General features: G+C 42.2%; 1 protein-coding gene across 1 annotated transcript in view; it reads left to right on the top strand.

Annotated features, from left to right (window-relative positions):
- Positions 1-16,162, top strand: part of NMNAT1 (nicotinamide nucleotide adenylyltransferase 1) — a 49,750-nt gene extending 33,588 nt beyond the window's left edge. The window contains exons 2-5 of the mRNA XM_020974211.2: positions 7,524-7,661; positions 10,696-10,879; positions 12,710-12,852; positions 13,145-16,162. Of these exons, the coding sequence (XP_020829870.1) occupies positions 7,544-7,661; positions 10,696-10,879; positions 12,710-12,852; positions 13,145-13,533 (834 nt within the window). The 5' untranslated portion in view covers positions 7,524-7,543 and the 3' untranslated portion in view covers positions 13,534-16,162. The remainder of the gene's footprint in view (positions 1-7,523; positions 7,662-10,695; positions 10,880-12,709; positions 12,853-13,144) is intronic.
- The last annotated feature ends 9,223 nt before the right edge of the window (positions 16,163-25,385 follow it).

Below are 25,385 nucleotides of genomic sequence, written 5' to 3'. Positions count from 1 at the left end.
CATTTATTATTTTCCTTTTCTATCATGTTAGCCAGTCTGATAGATAAGAGGTGGTACCTCAGGGTTGTTTTAATTTGCATTTCTCTAATCAATAGTGATGTAGAGCATTTTTTCATATGACTATAGATAGCTTTGATTTCTTCATCTGAAACTGCCAGTTCACATCCTTTGACCATTTATCAATTGAGGAATGACTTGTATTCTTATAAATTTGACTCCATTCTCTATAAAATGAGGCCTTTATCAGAGATATGCTGTAAAAATTGTTTCCCAGCTTTCTGTTTTCCTTTCAATCTTGGTTGCATTGGTTTTGTTTATATAAAACCTTGTTAATTTAATGTAATCAAAATTATTCATTTTATATCTAGTAATGCTCTTTATCTCTTATTTGGTCATAAATTTTTTACTTCTCTATAGATCTGATAGATAAACTATTCCTTGCTCCCCTAATTTACTTATGGTATCACCCTTTATGTCTAAATCATGAACCCATTTTGACCTTATCTTGGTATATGGTGTAAGATGTTGATCTATACCTAGTTTCTGCCATAATGTTTTCTGGTTTTCCCAGCAGTTTTTGTCAAATAGTAAGTTCTTGTCCCAGGAGCTGAAGTTTTTGGGTTTATCAAATACTCGATGACGATGGTCATTTACTACTCCGTCCTGTGTACCTACCAGTGTTGCACTGATCCACCACTCTATTTCTTAGCTAGTACTAGATAGTTTTGATGATTACCACTTTATAATACAGTTTGAGATCTGGTACAATTAGGCTACCTTCCTTCACATTTGTTTTTGTTAATTCCCTTGATATACCTGACCATTCTTGATTCATTCTTCCAGATGAATTTTGTTATGATTTTTTCTAGCTCTGTAAAATAATTTTTGGTAGTTTGATTGGCCGTGGCACTGAATAAGTAAATTAATTTAGGTAGAATTGTTATCATTATTATATTGACTTGGTCTACTCATGATTAATTCATATTTTTCCAGTTACTTAGGTCTGAGTTTATATGAAAAGTGTTTTGTAATTGTGTTCATATGGTTCCTGGGTTTGTCTTGGCACGTATTTTATATTGTCTACAGTTATGTTATTATTTTTTATTTTTTTGGTGAGGCAGTTGTGGTTAAGTGACTTGCCCAGGGTCACACAGCTAGTTAAGTGTCAAGTGTCTGGTCTGAGGTCCTCCTGACTCCAGGCCCGGTGCTCTATCCACTGCATCACCTAGCTGCCCCTACAGTTATTTTAAAAGAAATTTATCTTTCTATCTCTTGCTGCTGGACTTTGTTGGTAATATATAGAAATGCTGATGATTTATGTGGGTTTATTTTATATCTTGCAATTTTGCTAAAGTTGTTAATTATTTCAGCTATTTTTTTAGTTGGTTCTCTAGGATTCTCTAAGTGTACCATCATATCATCTGCAAAGAGTGATAGGTTTGTTTCCTCACTACATATTCTAATTCCTTCAATTTCTTTTTCTCCTCTTATTGCCATAGCTAGCATCTCTCATACAGTATTGAATAATATGGGTGATAATGGGCTTCACCTGATGTTTTTGGGAAGGTTTTTAGCTTATTCTGATAACAGATAATGCTTGCTGATGGTTTTAGAGACTACTTAACATTTTAAGGACAGGTCCGTTTATTACTATACTCTCTAGGGTTTCTAATAGAAATGGGTGTTATATTTTGTCAAAAGCTTTTTCTGCACCTATTGAGATAATCATATAATTTCTGTTGGTTTTCTTATTGATATGGTCATTATGCTGATAGTTTTCTTAATACTGAACCAGCCTTTCATTCCTGATATAAATCCCACCTGGTTGTAGTGTATGATCGTTGTGATAAATTGCTGTAATCCCCTTGCCAGTATTTTATTTAAAAATTTTGCACCAGTATTCGTTAGAGAAATTGGGCTATAGTTTTCTTTCTCTGTTTTGGCTCTTCCTGATTTAGGTATCAGTACCATATTCGTGTTGTGAAAGGAATTTGGTAGGACTTCTTCACCTATTTTACCAAATAGTTTATATAATATTGGAAATAATTTTTCTTTAAATGTTTGGTAGAACTCGCTTGTAAATCCATCTGGCCCTTGTAATTTTTTCTTAGGGAGTTCATTGATGGTTCAATTTCTTTTTCTAAAATGGGGTTGTTTAAGTATTCTATTTCCCCTTCTCTTAATCTGGGCAATTTATATTTTTGTAAGTATTCATCTATTTTGCTTAGATTATCAGATGTTTTGGCATACAGTTGGGCAAAATAGCTCCTAATTATTGCTTTAATTTCCTCTTCATTGGTGATAAATTCACCCATTTCATTTTTGGTACTAATAATTTGGTTTTCTTCTTTTTTGAATCAAATTAGCCAGTGGTTTGTCTATTTTATTGTTGAATTAAAAAAATAAAACCAGCTCTTAGTTTTATTTATTAATTCAGTGGTTTTCTTTCAGTTCTCCTTTGATTTGGGGATTTGGTATTTAATTGGGAATTTTTAATTTGTTCTTTTTCTAGTTTTTTTAGTTACATGCCTAATTCATTGATTGGCTTTTCCTCTCTTTTATTGATATAAGTGTTTAGAGATATGAAATTTCCCCTAAGTACTGTTTTGGCTGCATCCCATAAATTTTGGTATGTTGTCTCATTTTTGTAATTTCTTTAATGAAATTATTGATTGTTTCTATGATTTGTTGTTTGGCCCACTCATTCTTTTGGATTAGATTATTTAGTTCCCAATTAGTTTTTAATCTATCTTTCTGTGACCCTTTATTAAATGTAATTTTTATGATCTAAAAAGAATGTGTTTAACACTTCTGCCTCTCTGCATTTGATTGTGAGGTTTTTATGCCCTAATATGTGGTTAATTTTTGTGCAGGTGCCATGTACTGCTGAGAAAAAAGCATATTCCTTTCTCTCCCCATTCAGTTTTCTACAGAGGTCTATCGTATTTCACTTTCTAAAATTCTATTTACCTCCTTAACTCTTTTCTTGTTTATTTTGTGGTTAGATTTATCTAGTTCTAAGAGGAGAAGGTTGAGGTCCCCCATTAGTATAGTTTTACTGTCTGTTTCCTCTTATAACTAATTTAATTTCTCCTTTAGCAATTTGGATGCCATTCTATTTAGTGCGTATATATTTAGTAATGATATTGCTTCATTATCTATGATACCTTTTAGCAAGATGTAGTTTCCTTCTTTATCTCTTTTAGTCAGATCCATTTTTGCTTTTGCTTTGTCTGAGATCATGATTGCTACCCCTGCTTTTTTTCTTCTTCTGTAGAAGCACAATATGTTCTGTTCCAGCCCTTTACCTTTATTCTGTGTGTGTCTCATTGCTTTAAATGTGTTTCTTGTAAACAACAAGATTCCGTTCATCTCATTCACATTCACAGTTATGATTATTAACTGTATATTTCCCTCCATCCTATTTTCCTGTTTATACTTCTCCCTCCCCCCCTTCACCCTTTCCATCCTCAACAGTGTTTTGTTTCTGATTACCGCCTCCCTTAATCTGCCCTCCCATCTATCAGCCTCCCCTTTTTCTCTTGTCCCCTCCCTACTTCCCTATAGATTTCTACACTCAAGTGAGTATGGATGTTATTCCCTCTTTGAGCCAAATCCGGTGAGAGTAAGATTCAAGCAATACTGACTCCCGCTATCTTTCCCTCTACTGTAATAGGTCTTTTGTCCCTCTTCATGTGAGATAATTTATCCCATTCTACCTCTTCCTTCCCTCTTTTCCCAGTGCAATCTTCTTTCTCATTCCTTAATTTTTTATATCATCTCATCATAGTCAACTTATACGTGCACTCTCTGTATCTATGTATACTTCCTCTAACTGCTCTAATAGTGATACAATTCTTTTTTCTTTCTTTTTTGATAGTGATACAATTCTTAAGAGTTACAAGTATCATCTTCACATGTAGGGATGTAAACAGTTTAACCTTATTGAATAATTTTTTTTCTCTTTTCTAGTTATTTTTTTATGCTTCTTTTGTGTTTTGTATTAGACATTTGACTTTTCTGTTTATCTCTGGTCTTTTCATCCGAAATGTTTGAAAGTCCTCTATTTCACTGAATGTTTATTTTTTTCCCTGGAAGGGTTATGCTCAGTTTTGCTGGGTAGGTGATTCTTGGTTGTAGTCCAAGCTCCTTTGCCTTCCAGAATATCATATTCCAAGCCCTCCAATCCTTTAATGTAGAAGCTGCTAAATCTGGTGTAATCCTGACTATGGCTTCTTGATATTTCAGTTGTTTCTGGTTGCTTGCAGTATTTTCTCCTTAACCTGAGAGTTCTAGAATTTGTCTATAACATACCTGGGAGTTTTCATTTAGGGGTTCTCTTTCAGGAGGTGATCAGTAGATTCTTTAAATTAATATTTCACCTTCTAGTTCTGGGATATCAGGACATTTTTGCTTCACAATTTCTTGAAAGATGCTGTTGAGGCTCATTTTTTGATCATGGCTTCCAGGTAATCCAATAATTTTTAAATTATCTCTTCTGGATATATTTTCAAGGTCAGTTGTTTCTTCCAATGAGATATATCACATTTTCTTCTGGGTTTTTTTTTCAGTCTTTTGATTTTGTTTTATTGTTTCTTGATGTCTCATGGAATTTTTTTCTTTCACTTAACCCCATTCTAATTTTTAAGGAATTATTTTTTTCAATGTACTTTTATACCTCCTTTTCCATTTGTCCAATTCTATTTTTCAAGGAGCTGTTTTTTAGTGGATTTTTGTACAGCTTTTTCCATTTTTTGTGCTTCTTTACCAAGCTGTTGACTTTTTTTCATGATTCTCTTGCATAACTCTCATTTCTTTTCCCAATTTTTCTTCTACCTCTCTTGATTTTAAAATTCTTTTTGAGCTCTTCCAGGAGTTCTTTTTGGGCCTGAGACCAATTCATATTTCTCTTTGAGGTTTCGCATATGGGAATTTTGACATTGTTGTTCTCTTCAGAGTTTGTGTCTTGATCTTCCCTGTTGCCTTAGTAGCTTTCTGTGGTCAGGCATTTTTGGGTTTTTTTGTTTGTTTTTGGTTTTTGCTCATTTTCCAGTCTATTTTGTGATTTTTACAGTTGAGCTCTTCCCCGGGATAAGGGGGCTCTGTCCCAAGCTTCTTGTGCCAAGGGCTAGGGACCTGGATGCTTACCTGCTATGCCAGGGTCACCGGGCCTGATTATATCTGCTGCGCTGGGGCTGTCTGGCCAGGAGCTGGAGTCCTCACTGCTGGCCTGCTTCGCCAGCTCCGGGCACCCTCAGTTGCTGATCTGTGCTGGGGCTAGGACTTCCCACTGGCTTGCCCTGGACTGTGCTCCCCTTTTATTCAAGTAAAACAGACCTTTTCTACAGTTCTTCTAAGTTATCTTTGGCTGGAAAATTGTTTCACCCTGTCCTTTTATGGATTCTGCCACTCTGGAATTCATTTTAAAGTATGATTTAAAGTTGTTTGGAGGGAAATTTGGGAGAGGTCAGGCAAGTTTCTGCCTTTTCTCTGTCATCTTGGCTCTGCCTCCTGGTTCAGTCTTTCTGAAGATTAATGATTTTTAAAGCCTATTTTTATAGGCCAAATATAAAAAGGTTGTCATTGTTAAGTCATGTTCAACTTGTTGTGACCCGTCCATGGCAAAGATACTGGATACTGGAGTGGTTTGCCATTTCCTTCTCCCATGTGTCCCACAGAGAAGGAACTGAGGCAAATAGAGGTTCGGTGACTCACCCAGGCACGCACAGCTAGTAAGTGTCTGAGGCCGTATTTGAGCTCAGGTCTTCCCGACTCTAGGTCAGGGAATCCACTCTATCCACTTGTGCCACATCGCTGCCCCAATCCTAGAGAGGAGGTCCATGCAAAGCACTTTCCTCACAACTACTCTCGGAGGTATGTAGTGCTGGTGTCATTATTTCCATTTTGCAAATGAGGAGACTAAAGCTCATGAAGAGACTTGCCCATGGTCATCTGGCTAGTAAGTATTGGGACTGGGATTCAGAACGAAGTCTCCTGACTCTGGCAATGAGGAACTAGAGAGAAAGACCCTCTTCTGCCTTTACAATTAGGAGCATCTCCCCCAAAGCAGTAACACAAAAGGAGAAAAATAATGATATGTGCAGAGAAATTCATAGCATTGTAATTTTTTTTCTGTTGAAAGAGAAAAAAAATAATTTATTTCAAAGGGAGATAGAAATTTAATTTTAAATTCTTTGGAAAATACAGCTTGATACAGCTCCCACACTTTAGGGTCCATTTTCTGACCATGATCTCTTGGTGAGGAACAAAACCATAGCCGCTCATCTGCTGCAGGAGTCTCAGGTACGTCATTTGTTTTTAATGCAGTAAATGGTGGCAGGAGGAGGGCATAGACCACCTCACTAAAATCCCAGTCTTCTGCATCAGAAGAGGACACATTTCTTTGGTGTATTCGAGATGAACTTTAGATCAGATAGGCATGCAGTCTGATAAAGAGTCAATTTTTTAAAAGTATGTAAGAGGAAAAAAATGCTGAACTTTAGAATGAGGTAAAAATCCAAATAGAGTGTAAATATTGAAGGCAACTGATCTCCAGACAGGTAAGTTAAGGCAGTCTTTGGATTAAGAGGTGCTTTAATATCTAGAGCACTTACCTGCTTTACCTAGATGACAGAGAATTGCACAGATCATCCTCTTCCCTGAGGCCAGTAATACATGATATTCCATGTGGTTTGTGACTGCGGGCCAGAGGGTGGAGCTGGGCCAGAATAGCCACCAGCCAAAAGACGTAGCCACACACAGTCCCAGCTGCTAGCATGGTGGTGATAACACTGTGATTGGGGCCGTTGGCGATGAAGTAAGGGATAAAGATGACAACGACCCCCCCCCAAACACGCTCATCACAACAATGGGCATCATTAGTTAGGAGTTTTTGCAAAACCCCATTCTGAGATGAAAGCCAAAGGTTTTACCAGGCTGCTGAAGGAGTCCATGATAACACACAGATTATGAAACCCTGGCTTAGTAATAAATGCTTGTTAATTGATTGATTAAAATAAAATTCAGAATCCAGTGGGGGTTTTTTTAAGTTGCTTAAAGTCAAAATAAAAATGAATAGAAACTACTTGCTCAGGTCACTTTTCCCCTTGAGGATCCTTTTGTACTTTTTTTTATAGGTGGACACAGCCAAAAAAGTCATCCAGTCATGGCCAGGCTGTGGTTGATGAGACCCCAGAAAATGAGAAAGAAGGAGTGACTGGGCCTCAGCCTTCCCCCTCCATAGAGTCAGTGTAGACAGTCTCACAAGTTACAAAGCTGAAGTCACGTTTTTGTGTGGTTATTTTTTTTTTTTGGTTGGGCAATGGGGGTTAAGTGACTTGCCCAGGGTCACACAGCTAGTAAGTGTTATATGACCGAGGCCGGGTTTGAACTCAGGTCCTCCTGACTCCAGGGCCAACTCTCTATCCACTGCACCACCTAGCTGCCCCTGTTGTCATTTTTTAAAGAGAAATCCCAGCCTGGTGTCGCTCCTCACCAGCCTTGTTTGTTCTTTCATACCTTAGTGGCTTGTATAGGTCCAGTAATGGAGAATTTGGAAAACAGAACAGAGGTGGTCCTTCTGGCCTGTGGCTCTTTTAATCCTATCACCAACATGCACCTGAGATTGTTTGAGCTGGCCAAAGACTACATGAATGCCACAGGTAAGGGGGTGATTGACAGCCCACCGAGGCTGGAGCTGTCCTTGCCCATGTGATTGCTGGGGTTCTGGCCCAGGTGGAGCCCTTCTTCCCTCAGAAGTCTTCTGTGGCCCTGAGTGCTGCTGGAGGAGGGCTTTGAGGCCCACCACAGCCTGGCGGCCCCTGACCTTCCCCACCTCATCTCATTGTGTCCCCTGCACAGACTGCTCGGGCCAAACTGTACGCTTCTGCTCCCCAGACACACTCTGTTCTTGCGCACCTCTGAGCTTTGGCTCATGCTTTGGCCTGAGACCTAGGATCCCTCCCTTTCCTTTCTTCCCCTGTCGAATTCCCACCCAGCCTTCAAATGCCATCACCTCATCACAGAAAACACCTTTAGCAAGCAGTGAGAGTCTCTTCTGGGTGAGGTGAGAGGAAGTGTGGCAGAGTGGGGAGAGAGCTGCCTATGGCTCCAAGCCTATCTCTGACCCATCCTGATGGTGTGACTCTCTCTATGCCCCCGACAGCTCTTAGAGTGACAGGCTCACAGTGCAAGAGCTGGGAGGGGCCTCAGAGGCCCTCCAGCCCCACCCTTTCCTCTTACAGAGAAGGAAACCAAGGCCTGAGAAGGGGAGATTGTAAAGGTCGTAAGCCTCAGAGGTGCGGTTCGAACATAGGTCCTATCGCTCCAGAGCCAGTACTTTTACTCTGGTGCCCAGCCTCCCTCTTAGAGGCTCTGAGTTGCAGAGCAAGTGGTAATCTGCATTGGTGAAGGGATTTCCTCCCTGGGAGTTTCATACCACTGAAATCACAGGTTCAGTCTGGTCTAGTGGGCAGGGCACTGGTTTGGTGCCGAAAAGGATGCAAAAGAAGGATTTGTATTTGTTCTTGAGAAATTTATATTCTCATGTAGTGTGGGCATAAAACAAGTATAATTCCAGGTGGGTGATGGGTGCGAGGCAAGCATTCAGAGAGATACTTGGGGAAGATGTATGGGGTAGACAGCATTTTCAGTTGGTAGGGAAAGAGGGGCCAGTGCCAGAAGGCTGCCCTGAGGAGGTGATACCTAAGCTGAGCCTTGAAGGAAGAAAAGGATTTGGGGAAGAAAACAGGAGGTGAAAATGTGTCTCAGGCCTGGGGGACAATCTGCACAGTGCACACAGGTGGGAGGCCCCTGGCTGCTCATGACCTTCTCCTTCATTCCTCATGTAGTCCTGGGTTCTGCATCTCTAATACATTTAATAACTACTGAGAAATAGTCTGTATTCTAGACACCTGTCATCTAAATAGACCCCAAGGCTCCTTGAGCTCAGCCAGTTAGTTTTTTATTATACTTTTAGAGAAGGGGAAATAGAAGAGCCTTAACAGCATTCAGTCCCTGAACATTCATGGGTCCTGGCTTCAGGACCCTTTGTCTGAACTACTTTGCAGAATGAAATTAATTGATTTAAGGCACCAAGCCATGGATTTTGCCCTTCACATCCAATTTATAGTGTACTTGGCAAAATCAGAGGAAGAGAGTCCCATGGCGCTGGGCTGAAGGGTGGACCTGTTCACAGTGAACCCTTGACAGCTACCCCATCAGGACTCGCCTGAGGGATTCTGGTCAGCAGAGTGACCAGTTATGGGGATCGCTGGTGAAACATGCCCCCAGCCTGTCACTCTGTGGGGGGGGGGGGCTCCAAAGGGACAGAGCTAGGGCATGGGTTGGCTTTGTTTGACTGTATGAAGGAAGGGTGTGTGGGGCAGAAGGGAAGTGATCAGGTTAATGGGAGTCATTAGAAGTAACAGGACTGTAAAAAGAAAGACAAAGAGTGTCAATTTAACTAAAAGAGAAAAACAGATCCTCCCCGGGAGTCTCCTCCAAGCAGGCCTTCTCTGGCTCTCACGTTTATTTCAAGTAGAAAATGGAAAGCAGGCATTTTCTGAAGGCTCCTCTACTGAACTGAGGAGGCCCCTTGTATGACCATGAAGTATAAAGTCCTCAAGCACCGGGGCCATCAGTCCCCTGATTCTAACCTGCCACCTGTGCAGATAGCAGCCCATGTGTTTCTGTGGGTTTGGATAGGGAGGCTGCAGGGGTGTGTGTGTGTGTGCGTGCGTGTGTGTGTGTGTGTGTGTGTGTGTGTGTGTGTGTGTGTGTGTGTGTGTTTCAGTGACACAACCCTGGCAGAGGGAGCCCTCAGTCGGGTGAGATCAACTGATGTCTTTCCCCACACGGCTTCTAACTGCTAGAGAAGCACGGATGTCTGGCTGTTCTTGGGGTGCAGGGGAGTCAGGTCATCACGTAAGTGACAGCCACAATCAGAGATTCCTGAACTCCAGCAAGCAGTAAGAGTCTGGTCCTTTCAAAGGAATCCTTTGGCGAACTGTTTCTCAAGCCAAGGAGGAGAGCTGCTGGAAGTGTCTGCAGCTTTGCAGTGTCAGGGGTCGGGGGTAGACAGGGTTGGGGGTTGGCGCAGTGCAGGAGGACAGAAGAAAGCCCTGTGTTCAGAACCAGCAGCTCGCTGTGTGGCCTCAGGCAAATCGCTGTGTTCTGTGAAATAACAAGGATAGAAGGACTGAGATGGTCTCTGAGCCCCATCCTAGCCTAAATCTTATGGACTCCTTTTATTCTTCAGTCTTTTATGCTGGTCAAAGAGTCTTCTCTCACTGAGTTCAAAGGCTAGTAAAAGAGTTGTACCATTTAAAGAAAATTGTTCACCATTCCTGCTTCCTTGAAGGATTCCTTTATCAGTGTGTAGGGGGACTCCCTCCACCAATATAGATTGCAGCCCTTCCATGTCTTAAAAGACAGTTTGTGACTAGCTGTGACCCCATCGTGCTCCAGGGACTTTTTGTGTCAGATGCATGGTTTTGTTGCTGGGCCCTGACTTGGGGCCTTTCCGTCTTGGTAAGCTTTGCCAGTGCTTGAGCCCAACTGGCAGGGCAGAGGTCTGGCACCTGGGATCGCTTCATCACATGATGTGGTACCAGGGTGTGACAGAATTTTTGCCCACAAAATACTTGCACTGCATGAAAAATTCTAACTGTTCTTCATTCTGACTCTGTTACCCAGGAGAATATAATGTTATTAAAGGCATCATTTCCCCTGTTGGTGATGCATATAAGAAGAAAGGACTCATAAGTGCCCACCATCGAGTTGTGATGGCAGAGCTTGCCACCCAGACCTCCAAATGGCTGGAGGTAGACACCTGGGAAAGTCTTCATAAGGAGTGGATAGAGACGGCCAAAGTGCTCACGTAGGTACCGAGAGCCCGCCCTGTTCCCGGTCGTTCTGGGCCTCTCACAGACCAAGCCCCTGGGGCTCTGCAGCCTCTTCAAGGGCATCCCCCTGTGTCTGCTCCAGGCCAGCACATACAGTCTCAGTGTACAGTTAATCTTCAGTGTCCTGAAGAAATTTCGGAATGTGGGCTTTCCACAGTTGAAGCATCTCGCTCTTCACATAGTTGTGCAGAGGCCCACACCTGGGGGCTTCACGCTTCCTTCCACACCCAGATAATTTGTTGTTGGTATCTGTTGCACCCAAGACTGTCCACTAGTGACTTGTAGAATTCCAGCCGCTCTCGGCTCTACCCTTCTTATGCCCAGAAGGGTTGTCTTCACCTTCTTATCGCCTGAAGAAAGATGATTCTTTCCTAGTTTATCTCCCTCTTCCTGTGACTTAGGCCCTTTGGCAGAGAGGCCACCTACCTTCTGCCTCACTGTCTTTGGATGAAAGCATTCGGGATACATGATTCTCCTCCTTTCCTCCTGCAGAGCCCCCATCCTGCTTTTGGGCCGCAGATCTCAAATTTCAGACTCTAGTCTTGTCACCTTTGCCCCCACCCTCCTGAGCCCAGCCAAAAGCCATCCTGTCCCCACCCCCCCCCCAGAATCCTCATTCAGGCTTTAGAGTAAGCATGTACATGATAGCTCTTGTTTTTATTTTGCCTTAATTTCTGAATGTATGCCCCACCCTCTCCTACTTATTGAACCACCCCTTGTAACAAAGTACAAAGAGAGAGAAAACAGCTGAGCAGAACTAACCCTCAGAGCCTCCAGTCACACAGTATAGAATGGAGGAATTTGCAGGACAAGTCCGTTGATTTAAACAGTTTTTTTTTAATTTATTATCAACATGATAAATGTAAACAAGCACGAATATCCACATGCAAAGATGAAAAAAAAGATCGTATATGAAACTGTGCATCTCTTTAAAGTTACCAGCACTTCCAGCATGGCCCTGATTTTGTTGCCTTTGAAACTTCCTTCTGCTCTCTTCTGAGTATTTTAATCCCTTTTGATTTTTATTTCAGCTGCAAGTCAATTCAAGTTAGCAGGGCATTTATTAAGCCCCTACTGTGTGTCAAGTGGGAATTCAAAGAAAGACAAACACAATCCTTGTCCTTGGGGAGCTCCCAGTCTGATGGGGGAGACAGCATGTAGACGACTGTATACAAACAAGATATAGCCAGGATAAATTGGAGATAATCACAGAGGGGAGGCCGGGAGAAGGAGGTGCAGGTCCTGGCGGTGGTAGGGAGCCAATGGAGCTTGATAAGGAGGAGGGTGACTTGGTCGGACCTGCACTTTATGAAAATGACTTTGATAGCAGCATGAGCAGGGACCAGACCGGGCAGAGACATAAGGCACAGACATCCACCCGAGGCTACACCTTTAAAAATACCAGAGCCTCCTGCCCACTTCCCTACTCCCCACCTACACAGCTAGAAGACTCTGCCAGCCCCGTCCTGGGTCATGGGGCCATAAATGCGCAGCACTTTGGGGAGTGCATTCTTTCTGCACGGTCTTCCTGCCCTGCTCTGCATCTTGGCATTCAAGTAGTCTAATAAAGACAGTAGGAGACTGAGTCAGGAGAGGAGGGTTTTGTTACTGGCATCATCTTGGGCTCTACTGCTGGGGATGAGATAGAATAACAGTTGTTAAAGTTCCAGTGATGATCAGACTATATAAGGTGCTCTGGGAGGCATGGTAAAAACAAGCGCAGCCTTTGACCTGGGGCCTGCTGGGGAAGAGAGGAGACAGTGCTTCTGTCTGTGTGTCACAATCTTCTCTCGTTCTGTTTGCAGCTACCATCAACAGAGATTGGAAGCTAGGAACTCTGACAATAGCGAGCTGGACTCTGCCTCCCCGGTACTTCCCGGAGGAAAGAGGAAAAGGACTGGAGATGCCCAAGATCTTAGTGAAAAGAAACCAGCATCACAAAAAAAGGGTTAGTGCATTGGCTGGACCTTGCAGCTGGGCCTGTGACTGGAAGGAACACGGAGTTGCTTCCAAAGCCCAGAGCACCCAGTCGGCGATTTCCTTTTTCCTGTTTGGTTTAATAGAGAGAGTGGAGAAGGGCATAGATAGGTGTGTGGGGAGTGCAGTCAGTGCTTGGTGTGAGGGGTAAACCAAGTCCCCATTTCCAGCTGCTGTTCGAGAAACTAAGGAAAGATCTTTGTTGAGGTAGGAGAGGACAGAGAAATTCCTATTAAAAACCATCCTTTTGTTCTTCTGCCCAGGCCCGCCACAGTTGAAGCTGCTGTGTGGGGCAGATTTTCTGGAGTCTTTTGGTGTCCCCAACTTGTGGAAGCTGGAGGATATTGCCACCATCGTGGGAAAGTATGGGCTCGTGTGTATCACCCGGTCTGGAAATAATGCCGAGAAATTTATCTATGAGTCAGATATTCTTTGGAAACACAGAAACAACATTCACCTGGTGAACGAATGGATTACCAATGACATCTCATCCACAAAGATTCGACGCGCTCTGAGGAGAGGCCAGAGCATTCGCTACCTGGTGCCAGAGCCTGTCCAGCAGTACATTGAAAAGCACAATCTCTACAGCTCTGAGAGCGAGGACAGGAACACAGGCTGTATCCTGGCCCCTTTGCTGAAAGCCAAGCAGTAGGCGAGCCCCTAGCCACGGCTGTCCTTCAGGAATGCCTCCCCTGAAGGTGAAGTGACTCAGGTTTTAGCATAGATGATCTTGTTTCATAAACAAGAGTTAAAAGTTAGAATATAATAAAAATCACATTTTGCTTTTTTATCTAAAGTTTACCTTGGCCTACGGTGAATGACATAGTTTGAAATAATTTTTTAGCTTTAGTTTGCTTTGCCTGAGCCATGATGTTTACCTTTTCCACGGATCCATCTAGCAGCCCCAGTACATTTCATCAGGAAGGATGCTCTCTGGCTTCAGGATGAGAGATTCCAAAACCCAATGAACAGAATAAGGGATATGCCATGTTTGTTGCAACTAAAAAGCTGAACTTGGGGTCCTGGTTTGACTATTTCAGCCAAGCAAAAGCAGACCATTGCTCTATCTAAAACCCCTCTGGTTTCAGTAGCCTGGATTAGTCCAGAGTGACTCAAGAACAGGATTCTTAAAACAGTACTTTGAAAAAAGTTCCATTGAACATCCACAGCTGTGCCAAAAATATAACTGGAAGATTATGTTGAATTAGTATCCACACACTATATGGCATGGACAGGTGGGAGGCTGGCCTTGGGGTGAGAAGACCCGAGTTTGAGTTGTATCTGTGATCCTTGCTGGCCACGCAATCAATGCTGGACAGATCTCCTGCCTTCTTCCTCTCTTTTTAAGACTGTTCAGTTACGGGCTTGACGCCTGTGTGTGTCAGGGAGAGGCGCTTGCATACTTGCAATGTCCCATGTGCATAAAACATAGGTCTGAATGGGGGAAATAATTACAATACTAGCTAGCATTTATATAGCACTTTAAGGTCTGCAAAGCTTTACAAATATTACCTCACTAAATCTTCACATCACCCCTGTAAGGTAATTGATATTATTAACTCCATTTTATAGAGGGAGAAACTGAATTAGACGGGTTAATTGACTTATCCAGGGTCATACAGCTAGTATGTTTATATGAAACAGGATTTGAACCCAGGTCTTCCTGACTCTGGGGCCAGCACTCCATTCACTATACCATTTAGCTATCCCAAAAGCATTTAATTTAATTAGTATTAATGTTCCTAATATATCCTAGGGATAATATTTATGATAACAGCCTTATAAGTTTGGTGAAGTGCCTTGAACATCCCTAACTTCCCATTGATAATCGACAAATTTATTTGAACTGTATTCAGTTTTCTTTTTTTTAATTGATTGATAGCTTTTATTTTCATATCACCTACATTTCCTATTGTATCCCTGTAGCATTCTGTTTTCTTGTGTTTTGTTTTTCTCATAGGAATTTGAATAATATTAAATTATTTTCATTAACATTATTGTTCATAAAATAATGAAGTCAAAGGTTGTTGTCCTGGATGTGAGCTCATACTTTGTTCAAAAAACACTAGCATATTTTCGGGGTTGTTAGAGATGAAAACTCAGTAAGTCTCCAAAGTCATTAAAGGAAGAAAGGAAGTGGCTTTTCATGGCACAGTCTTGGTGTTTCCTAACAGTGGTTTCCAGCTATGATGGAACTAAAAGAAATAGAGTTCAGGTTTCCTAAAAAATATCCTGGGATCATGAGCCTTTTTTGCACTTTCAGCCTGGTCTGAGCTTGAAACAAAGATGGGAAACGAAGAGCTTAGACCTGTCAACTACCTCCTCCTCATAAACTACACCAAGTGTTTGTGGCCCATGGACACACCCCTCCCCCATTACAAGGACAGGCCTCGGGGCCTCAGGATAGCCACCTACTTCTTGATCTGCTAGGCTGAGTCACTACAGCTGTGTTCTTGCCTGGGTCCCCATCACACCAGTGAAAAATGAATCCTGCCTGCAGGTGACATTGAGAAGCTCTGACCATGAAGAGGCAGGAGCTGTCCAATCATAACCTCTGATTTTCTGCCCTGAGAATAAATGTACTCTCATCATTTGGGAGTTAGATGAGACTCAGAAACAGAACACTGACGCTCACTACTTTCTCTCCACCTCTCCCGCTTCTCTTCTCAACTCCAAAGCCACAGTGGAGCAAAAATTTTGTTACTCAGACCTCAGGAGAAAATTCTGCCGTCTCACACAGCCCCCAATGGAAAGCCCTGAATGTGTCGACCTTGGGACTCCATGTGAGGCTTGCATGACCTCTTCAAAAGACTTTGCCAGGCTGGAATTACCTTGTTATTGGGATGTTTCTAGGACATCAGCACACATTGTGGAGCAGGAACGTCAGCCAAGCTCATTACCTCAGGATGTTGCTAACTGCATGGCAGAGCCTTGAGTGTCCTCAAGGCCAGTTTCCCGTCTAAATAATGGAGATTGTAACAGTTATGTCCACAGGGCAATGAGTATTAATGAATGTCACAAGTTCATTTAGAGAGAAGGGAAAATAAGTCGGTTTTTTTTTTAACAAAATTATATCAAAGGACAGTGGGAATAATGTGAGTTTGTGAGGCTCTGTTTGTCATATTGCTGGATTATTAGGTTTTTTTTCATAATTATATAATTCAGGTAGGGATAAACTGAGTAGTCTTATGTCAGAAAAATTTTCATATGTATGTTGTTTACTCATGTAATTGGTGATTTTGAATACAGATTTAAATAAATTGAATTCTATTTTATCAAAATTTTGAGAAAATTAGAAAAATAATTTGGGCTTTATCACCTCCCATCATCTGCTGTCTGCCACTGGGTAAGATTCATTTACCTTCCCAACCCCTGCCTCTTCTTCCCACAAAAATGAACAACAGACACCACAGACTTTCTGACTCACACTTCTCAAAGCACTGGGAAACCTTTTGTGTCACGAAGTTAGCTCCTTGAAAATATTTCTCAGAATCTTGTTAAATCCAGATCTGGTCCCATTCTTATGCTCATTCCAGAAATCATGGGCTTATAGCATTCATCTCTTTCACCTGCCACTGATGCCACTCAGTGCAAAGGCAAGGATAATTAATTTTCATCTCTGAAATAGCGATTTCTTTTTGTTGTTGCTTATAGAAGGGCTAACCAGATCTGGAAAATGTCACCCCCTCTTCTGTGGGTGCCCTAAGAGTACCTTTTAAAATTTAAATGACACGTCTGTCAATGCCTCCTTGAAATTAGAAGCGGCATGGTAGAGTAGTAAGAACACTGGGCCCTAGCTGGTGCCCTCTGAACCCAAGCTTCCTCTCCTGTAAGAGATGGATGGATGAGGGATGATGTCATCAGGTCCTTGGCCACTTCAGATACTCAGTGTTTCAGTGATTCAAACTATGCTGTATGAGAGTAAGCCCCGGGCTCTAATCATCACTCATTGCTCCAAAGGACAGCAAAATGCCAATAATTAGGGGCATCTAGGTGGTACAGTGAATAGAGCTCTGGCCTTGCAGTCAGGAAGACCTGAGTTCAAATTCAGCCTCAGACACTTAACACTTACTAGCTGTGTGACCTTGGGCGAGTCATTTAACCCTGATCACCTCACCAAAAAAGGCAAAAAAAAAGAGCTAATAATTAAATTAACATATTATGCATCCAGGATAGAGGCTGACCATCATTTCAACCTCCTTAAGACAGATTGAACTAGACCAGCAGATGCCCACGGGAGGTAGCCTAACTGATCCTTTGCTGCTGTTCTGACATCAGGCTCCAAGTGGCTGAACTACACCTTCAGGCACGGACAGCAGTCAAGCCTTACCTAAGTCCAGGAAGAGTTATTGTTGGACTGCTTAGCAGAGCAGAGCGTGATGGGGTGTATTCAGGGCAAGGGAAAGCAAGATCTCTGATGGGAATGTGGCCAGGATGCCCTTGTTTCTTCAGAGAAAGCATGCCTGAATTGCAGAGGTGTGAAAGACTCCTTACCTCACTGAACCTTTCCGAGCCTCAATTTCCTCATCTATAAAATGGGAATAACATCAGTCCTACATACCTCACAGGGTGGCTGTTGAGGCTCAAATGAGCAAACTCCAGAGCATTTAATATGACCCTGTGAGTAAGTCCAACTTGGCTTCAGGATAATAGGGTACAGTTTAGAGAGTGAGGAAATGTACTAGGAAAATGCCCTGGATTAGGAGTCAGAGGACCAGGGTTTGAGTCCCAGTTCTTCCAGTTACTATCTCTGTGACCTTGGGCAAATCACTTGACCTCTCTGGGCCTCTGTTTCTCCTCTAAAATGAAGGAGTCTGGATTAGATGGCCTCTGAGGGCCCTGCTGGCTCCAGATCTGTGATCCATGTTATTTCTTCAGCTATGCTCTACTGAAGCTGGCCACAAGCTGCTCAACTAAAACTGCTACTTATATCTGCAGCTTGTTCGTGTTCTGGCCAAGTTTTGAAACAATAGGGCAGGGAAAGGAAGTACGTGCGATATCTCAACATCCTCTTATACATGGTCATCAGGAATGAAAATAAGTCCAACCACTGTCCCAGAAATCTGGTCAGAGTTCATGGTTCTTTTTCTTTAAACAATTGAGTAATGTCCAATTCCAGTACTTTCAACCCAACAGACCCTACCTTCAAGGAATGAATCTCTAGTTAATGAGAGAGCTAACAACCTCCGTCTAGGGATTATATGATGCTACTTGGGGCTCTTCAAAATGAAAACCTTACCTCTCATTAGAGAAATGTTCACTGACTTCCCATTCCACTCTTCCCTAAAAACAATCTAATAAAATTTAACAAACATTTAGGGACTTATTGTACATTCACTACACTTAGATTCAATTGGGCCACACAACATAGATAAAAAGTACGAAATAGATACATGCTCATTCTAATGGGGAGAACATTGAGGGGGACAGGAAAAGCTTTCTGGAGGAGGTGGCATCTCCTATGGGTGCTGTGCTTCAAAGGATGCCCATTTAAAATGTATCATGATATATTGGAAAGATCGTTGGACTAGGAGTTTGAGTCCTGACTGCCACTAACTAGCTGTGTGACCTTGGATAAATCATTTTCCATCCTATGACCCCTAATTTCTTCATCTGTAAAACAAGGGGATTGGACTTAGTGGCCTTTAAGATCTCTTCCCATTCTAAAATGTGTTGAGGTAGTATAGTGAATACTATATGCTACACTTAGATGCAGGAAGACATGAATTCAGATTTCACTAGCAGTGTGATCCTGTACAAGTCACTTAATCTCTGCCTCAGTTTTCTCATTTGTAAAATGGGGATAATAATAGCCTCTACCTCCTGGGGTTGTGTAGATCAAATGAGATATGTTTCTAAAGCATTTTGCAAATCTTAAAGTGCTCTATAAATACCGGCTCCCTCCTCCTCTTCCTCCTCTTCTTCCTCCTCCTTCTCTTGCTTTCTCTTCCTTTTTCTTCCTCTTCCTCCTCCTCTTCCTCTTCTCCTCCTCTTCCTCTTCCTCCTCCTCCTCCTCTTGCTTTCTCTTCCTCTTCCTCCTCCTCCTTCTCCTTCCTACTAAGTCTAAAATGATATGATATTAATTATACTTCAAATGTTCTTTGCCTCCAGTTATGCATCCACACAAACGTTGTTAAGTACATCTTCCTAAGTGCACAGTATGTATTGCCTCATTTCATTTTAAAGTTTGTGAAACACTTCTCATCCAGCAACCTGGAAGGCAGATAGTGACAGCAGTGTCATCCACATTTTATTCATGAAGAAGAATCTAAAGCTCAGAGAGATTAATTGACTTGCTCAAGGTCACATGGTGAGCGTTTGAAGCAAAATTCAAACCCGCACCCTCGCAACTCTGAATCCAGTACTTCACTCGCTTCATAATCTCTTTCAAACCAGCATCAATTCCAAATAAGCTTAGATTGCTACAGAGAAAATGGAGTGTCTTGTGTGAGGAACATCGAGACCAGCGTCACTGGATCGCAGAGGATATGGTGGGGAGTGAGGTCTAGTAGGTCTGCGAAGGAAAGGTATAAAGGGACCAGGCTATGAAGGGCTTTGAAAAGCCTAAACATGAGGGTGTTCTATTTGATCTTGGAAGTAATAGGGAGACATCAGTTTTTTTAAGCAGGGAGTGACATAGACCTGTGCTTTAGGAAAAATCACTCTGGTAATTTAATCGAGCAGAGGGCGAACTACCGCGGGGAGAGACTTGAGGCAGGCAGATCTCCCAGCAGACTATTGCAGTGTTCCAGTGTGACATGATGAAGGTCAGTGCCAGAGTGAGGCAGGGTCAGAGGAGGGAAGGAGGCGTATCCAAGAGACGTTACAAAGGTAAAATCAATAGGACGTTGCCACTAATTGGATATGGGGGGGGGGTGTGTGAGAGAGGATATAATTGAAAAGGACAGCAGACCGGATAAGGGACCACTGGATAAGGGATCCCAAGGGGATTAGTGCCGAGGTGACTGGGGATGAGAGGATAGATAATAGTAGCAGAGAAAAGGAGTCTTCACCTAGTCAGCCTTTGCTTCACACAGCCTGACACACAGTGATTCCAAGAGGAGAAGGACAAGGTTTGCTAGCCATACACCAATAGATTATCACACCTGAGGAGGAAAATGATTGTGACCAAATACAACATAAACCCATTCTTGCTCATTCTGCTTGATTCGTGTTTACCTCCTGTGCTATATGGACTTAGGAGGGGCAGAGATAAAACCAGTGATACTTGTATTGAAAGCAAATTCATTTGAGTAGAGGGGGAAGGAGACAGTTTTCACGAGGACAAAACAACCTTGGGTTGTTACACTGGGAGTGAGCCTGTCCTCCAGTGATTCTGACCTTTGCCACAATGGGAATAATGGAATAAAGTGAGCCTGAAGAAAGAAGTGGTGACGCAGGAACAGTTGTGGCAACATGGGTTAGTGGAGAACTTAGGAAGAGATGGTGGCAGCTCCCAGACAGAAGCATGCCTTTTGCCAATGTTGGCGCCCTGGGACAAAGCTCCATTGCCTGCTGCTAGTTAATTCTCTGAACAGGAGTTTCCAAAATCAAGCAAACATTATCTGCATTTACTCAGTGAGTAGTTCAGTTTTGTATGTGTAGAGATCAATGTATGGCAACACCTGGACAAACACATATGGACCTCCAACACTTGAAAAGTCATGCACTTATTTATTTGGCCACAGGTGATTGGGTAATCCATTTCCAAATGCATAAGTCATATGCACTCACTGGATCACAAGAAAATTAGTAATTAAGTTGCATCTTTTCATTACTAAGACCTTGTGATTACATATATAATATATACATATGTGTATGTATGTCTGTATTATATAGGCATGTGTGCATTACATGTACGTGTATGTATTGTGTGTGTGTGTACATATATGTGTTTGTATACATTTATGTGAAATCACCAAACCTCCTTACAAGGAGCAGAATGAAAAGAGGGCTTCTCTCTGATGTCTAAGATAGAAATGACAATGAACTTTGACTGTTAAAACAGCATGAGAAGGAATGAGATGGACCAGGGGGTCAGAGTTTCTGCTAATAGGAGCACAGAATATAAATGTAGGTTCTATTTCCCAGAATTTAAAATTGAGGTTCCTTTTCCCAGAATCTCAGTGTTGGATGGGCCCTCAGAGATTATCTAGTCCAGCCCTGGAGTCAGAAGGATCTGAGTTCAAATGTGACCTCAGACACATGATACTCACTAGCTGTGTGACCTAGGGCACAATGTTTGACCAGAACCTCGTCCTTTTCTTTTGGCTGGCTCCTTTCTGCCCGGTGACATTCTGTAGAGAGAAAAGAGACAAAGCAGAAAGGGAAAAGGCCTTGGACCCCTCTCATCTGAGGTCAAAATGTGACTCATGGGGCGGAGACAAGATGGCATGTGAATGTAGTGACTTGCTTGAGCTCTCCCCCAAACCCCTCTAAATACCCGTAAAAAAAATGGCTCTAAACAAAGTCTAAAGCAGCAGAGCCCACAAAAAGACAGAGCAAAACAAATTTCCAGCCCAAGGCAGCCTGGATGGTTGATCGGAAAGGCATATTGCACCGAGCGGGGAGAGAAGCGCAGTTCAGTGGGTGCACAGGCCTTAGCGACCCTGGAGCAGGCCTCAGAGGACTGAATCACGGGCAGCTGTGGTGCCTGCCAGACACCTCAATCCACGAACACCAAAGACAGCTTAGAAGGTCAGTGGGAAAAGTCTGTTTTTTCGGTGAGAGAAGAGCTAGGTCAGAGCCAGTTCCAGAGCGAAGAGCGTGGGTGCTGAGGCAGTGGCTATGTCCTGAGCTTCTGGCCCACAGACTGAGGGGGAATCCAGTGGCTGATCAGAGGGGGACTGCAGGGATCTCTTTGCCAGTGCTGAGGCAGGAATCTCTTGCTTTGCCCATGCTTGGATCTGGGTCACAGTTCTGGGTGGCGGTCCTGGGGTGAGGAGGAGCACTGGCAGTGGAGCTTGTAGTGACGGTGGAGAGGCCAAGAGAGAAAAGACTGCTTGTGGCCTGTCACTCAAAGACCAGAGCTCAGGCCAGGAAAGGAGTAAACACCTTGCCCCTTATCATACCACCTTGGAAGAACTGAAAATTTACAGGTCCCTACAAGTATCTCTGAAAACAGCTACACAAACCCCCGAAGCTTGGGACAGTACATTCTCCACATTGGAGAATGCGCTTAACAAAGAGTTTGAAACTCAAGTAGTTGACCGGGATCATGAGCAAACCTCAAAAAGAGTCAGACTATATTATCTTACTTTGGTGACAAAGAAGATCAAAACATACAACCAGAAGAAGACAACAAAGTCAAAGCTCCACATCCAAAGCCTCCAAGAAAAATATGAATCGTCCAGGCCTTGGAAGAGCTCAAAAGGGATTTTGAGAAGCAAGTAAGAGAAGTAGAGGAAAAACTGGGAAGAGAAATGAAAGTGATGCAAGAAAATCATGAAAAACAAGTCAACAGCTTGCTAAAGGAGACCCAAAAAAATACTGAAGAAAATAACACCTTAAAAAATAGCCTAACCCAAATGGCAAAAGAGGACCAAAAAGCCAATGAGGAGAAGAATGCCCTAAAAAGAAAAATTGGCCAAATGGAAAAGGAAGTCCAAAAGCTTACTGAAGAGAACACTTTCTTAAAAATTAGAATAGAGCAATTGGAGGATAGTGACTTTATGAGAAATCAGACACAGCAGTAGAACAAATCCAAAAGAATGAAAAATTAGAAAACAATGTGAAATATCTCATTGGAAAAACAACTGACCTGGAAAATAGATCCAGGAGAGAGAATTTAAAAATTATTGGACTATCTGAAAGCCATGATCAAAAAAAGAGCCTAGACATCATCTTTCAAGAAATTATCAAGGAAAACTGCCCTGATATTTTAGAACCAGAGGGCAAAATAGAAATTGAAAGAATCCACAATCTCCCCTGAAAGAGATCCCCAAAGGAAAACTCCTAGGAATATTGTAGCCAAATTCCAGAGTTCCCAGGTCAAGGAGAAAATATTGCAAGCAGCCAGAAAGAAACAATTCAAGTATGGTGGAAACACAATCAGGATAACACAAGATTTAGCAGCTTCTACATTAAGGACTGCAGGGCATGGAATATAATATTCCTGGAGGGCAAAGGAGATAGGATTACAACCAAGAATCACCTACCCAGCAAAACTGAGTATAATCCTTCAGGGGAAAAAATGGTCATTCAGTGAAATAGAGGACTTTCAAGCATTCTTGATGAAAAGACCAGAGCTGAATAGAAAATTTGACTTTCAAATACAAGACTCAAGTGGAACATGAAGAGGTAAACAGGAAAGAGAAATCATAAGAGACTTATTAAGGCTGAACTGTTTACATTCCTGCATGGAAAGATGATATTTATAACTCATGAGACCTTTGTCAGTATTAGGGTAGTGGGAGGGGAAAAAATTATATGTATGTATGTATAGATAGATAGATAGATAGAGGGCACAGGGTGAGTTGAAGATGAAAGGGTGATATCTGGAGAATAAAATTAAGGGGTGAGAGAGGATTATACTAGGAGAAGGAGAAAGGGAGAGGTAGAATGGGGTACATTATCTCACAAAAACAGACAAGAAAAGGTTCTTACAGTGGAGGGAAACAGGGAAGGTGAGAGGAAATGAGGGAATCTTATTCTCATAGGATTTGGCTTAAGGAGGGAATAACATACACATCAATTGGGTATGGAAATCTGTCTTACCCTACAGGAAAATAGGGGAGGAAGGGACAAGAGAGCAGGGGATGATAGAGAGAAGGGCAGATTGGGAAAGGGGTAATCAGAAGGAAGTACTTCTGAGGAGGGACAGGGTCAAAAGAAAGAAGAGAATAAATGGGGGGGCAGGATAGGATTAAGGGAAATAGAGTTAGTTTGTCACAACATGTCTACTATGGAAGTGTTTTGCATAACTGCACATGTATGGCCTGTATTGACTTGCTTGCCTTTTCAATGAGGGTGGGTGGGTGGGAGGAAGGGAGAAAATTTGGAACCCAAAGTTTTAAAAACACATGTTTAAAAAAAATGTTTCCACATGCAACTGGGAAATAAGAAATACAGGAAATGAGGTACAGAAATCTATCCTGCCCTACAGGAAAATAGGAGGGGAAGGGGATAAGAGAAGGGGGCAGAGAGATAGAAGGGAGAGCAGACTAGGGGAAGGGGTATTCAGAATGCATGCCATCTTGGGGTGGGGGAGGGGCAAGATGGGTTGAAAATTTGGAATTCAAAATCTTGTGGAAGTAAATGTTGAAAACTAAAAATAAATAAATTTATATATATATATATATATATATATATATATATATATATATAAAAGAATAATACAGACTGCTTGGACAGAAAGAAGAAAATAGATGAGTAGCTCAGAAAATAGATTTCAAGTCTGGCATGGAGACACCAGTATAATAGTAATGGGAAACTTCAATTATCCAGACACCTAATGTAGCTCTTTCAGCCAAAAGTAAAGAAGTTAATAATTTTTTACTTGCCTTAATGATGTCATTCTTTAAAAATTGGAATGGGCAGCAAGAGAATATTATATTCCAAATCTGAGTCTCACTACCAAGGAATTCAAATCACTGGATTTAGGATACTAAAATGGATGGCAAATATGACTGCTGTCATCGATCTTCAAAAAATTGTGGAGATGTGGGGGGCGCTGGAGAATTAAAGGAAGGCAAATGTCTTTATGAAAGTAGGTATTTATTAAGCACCTATTCTGTGCCAGACATTGCGCCAAGCATTTTATGAATATCATCTTATTGGAAGCAAGGTTCTGAATGTCACATACACTGATACTTGTGACTGCTTTATTGGTCAATTTTGTTTTACTTTTTTCCCTTTCCTATCAGAAGACATTCAATGGGTGACATTGGGAAATGATTATGATAAAAAAAAAACCCAAAATATATAAATAAAACTTCAAAAAAAATATGACTCATGAATCTGGGTCTTGGGGGTAGCTAGGTGGTGCAGTGGAAAGAGCTCTGACCTTGGAGTCAGGAGGACTTGAGTTCAAATCTAGCCTCAGATACTTGACACTTACTAGCTGTGTGACCTTGGGCAAGTCACTTAACCCCAACTGCCTCAGCAAAAAACAAACAAAAAAAATAGTCAAGAGAGTCACCAGGATATCTCAGAGTCCATGCTCGGGTGTGAACTTGGTGGATCCAATACTATATAGAAACCGCACTTAATCTGAACACTCTCCCCAGAGACTGAAGTGGCGTAAGAAAGAGTATGACCCTGAGGTGTTGGAGAGAAATGTTTGTACTTATTCTGTTCTGGCTATATCTTAGAAGTAAACATCCCTGTGGAAAAGGTAATTTCTGTTCATTGACGAAATGGAACTGTGCCACTGGTCACTGGCAGCTAATAGTGATTGGAATAAGTACGCTAGCATTAGAGAAAGATACTCCTAACCCCACAGGGCTACCCCCTAGAGCCTTGATGGGAATATGTAGCCAGTCTCCCTCTGGGAGAGTGAGGTTA

The sequence above is a fragment of the Phascolarctos cinereus genome, unplaced genomic scaffold (genome assembly GCF_003287225.1).
Source record: "Phascolarctos cinereus isolate Bilbo 61053 unplaced genomic scaffold, phaCin_HiC Scaffold_726;HRSCAF=1367, whole genome shotgun sequence".
Lineage (NCBI taxonomy): Eukaryota > Metazoa > Chordata > Mammalia > Diprotodontia > Phascolarctidae > Phascolarctos > Phascolarctos cinereus.
This window is presented reverse-complemented; position numbering and strand designations above follow the sequence as displayed.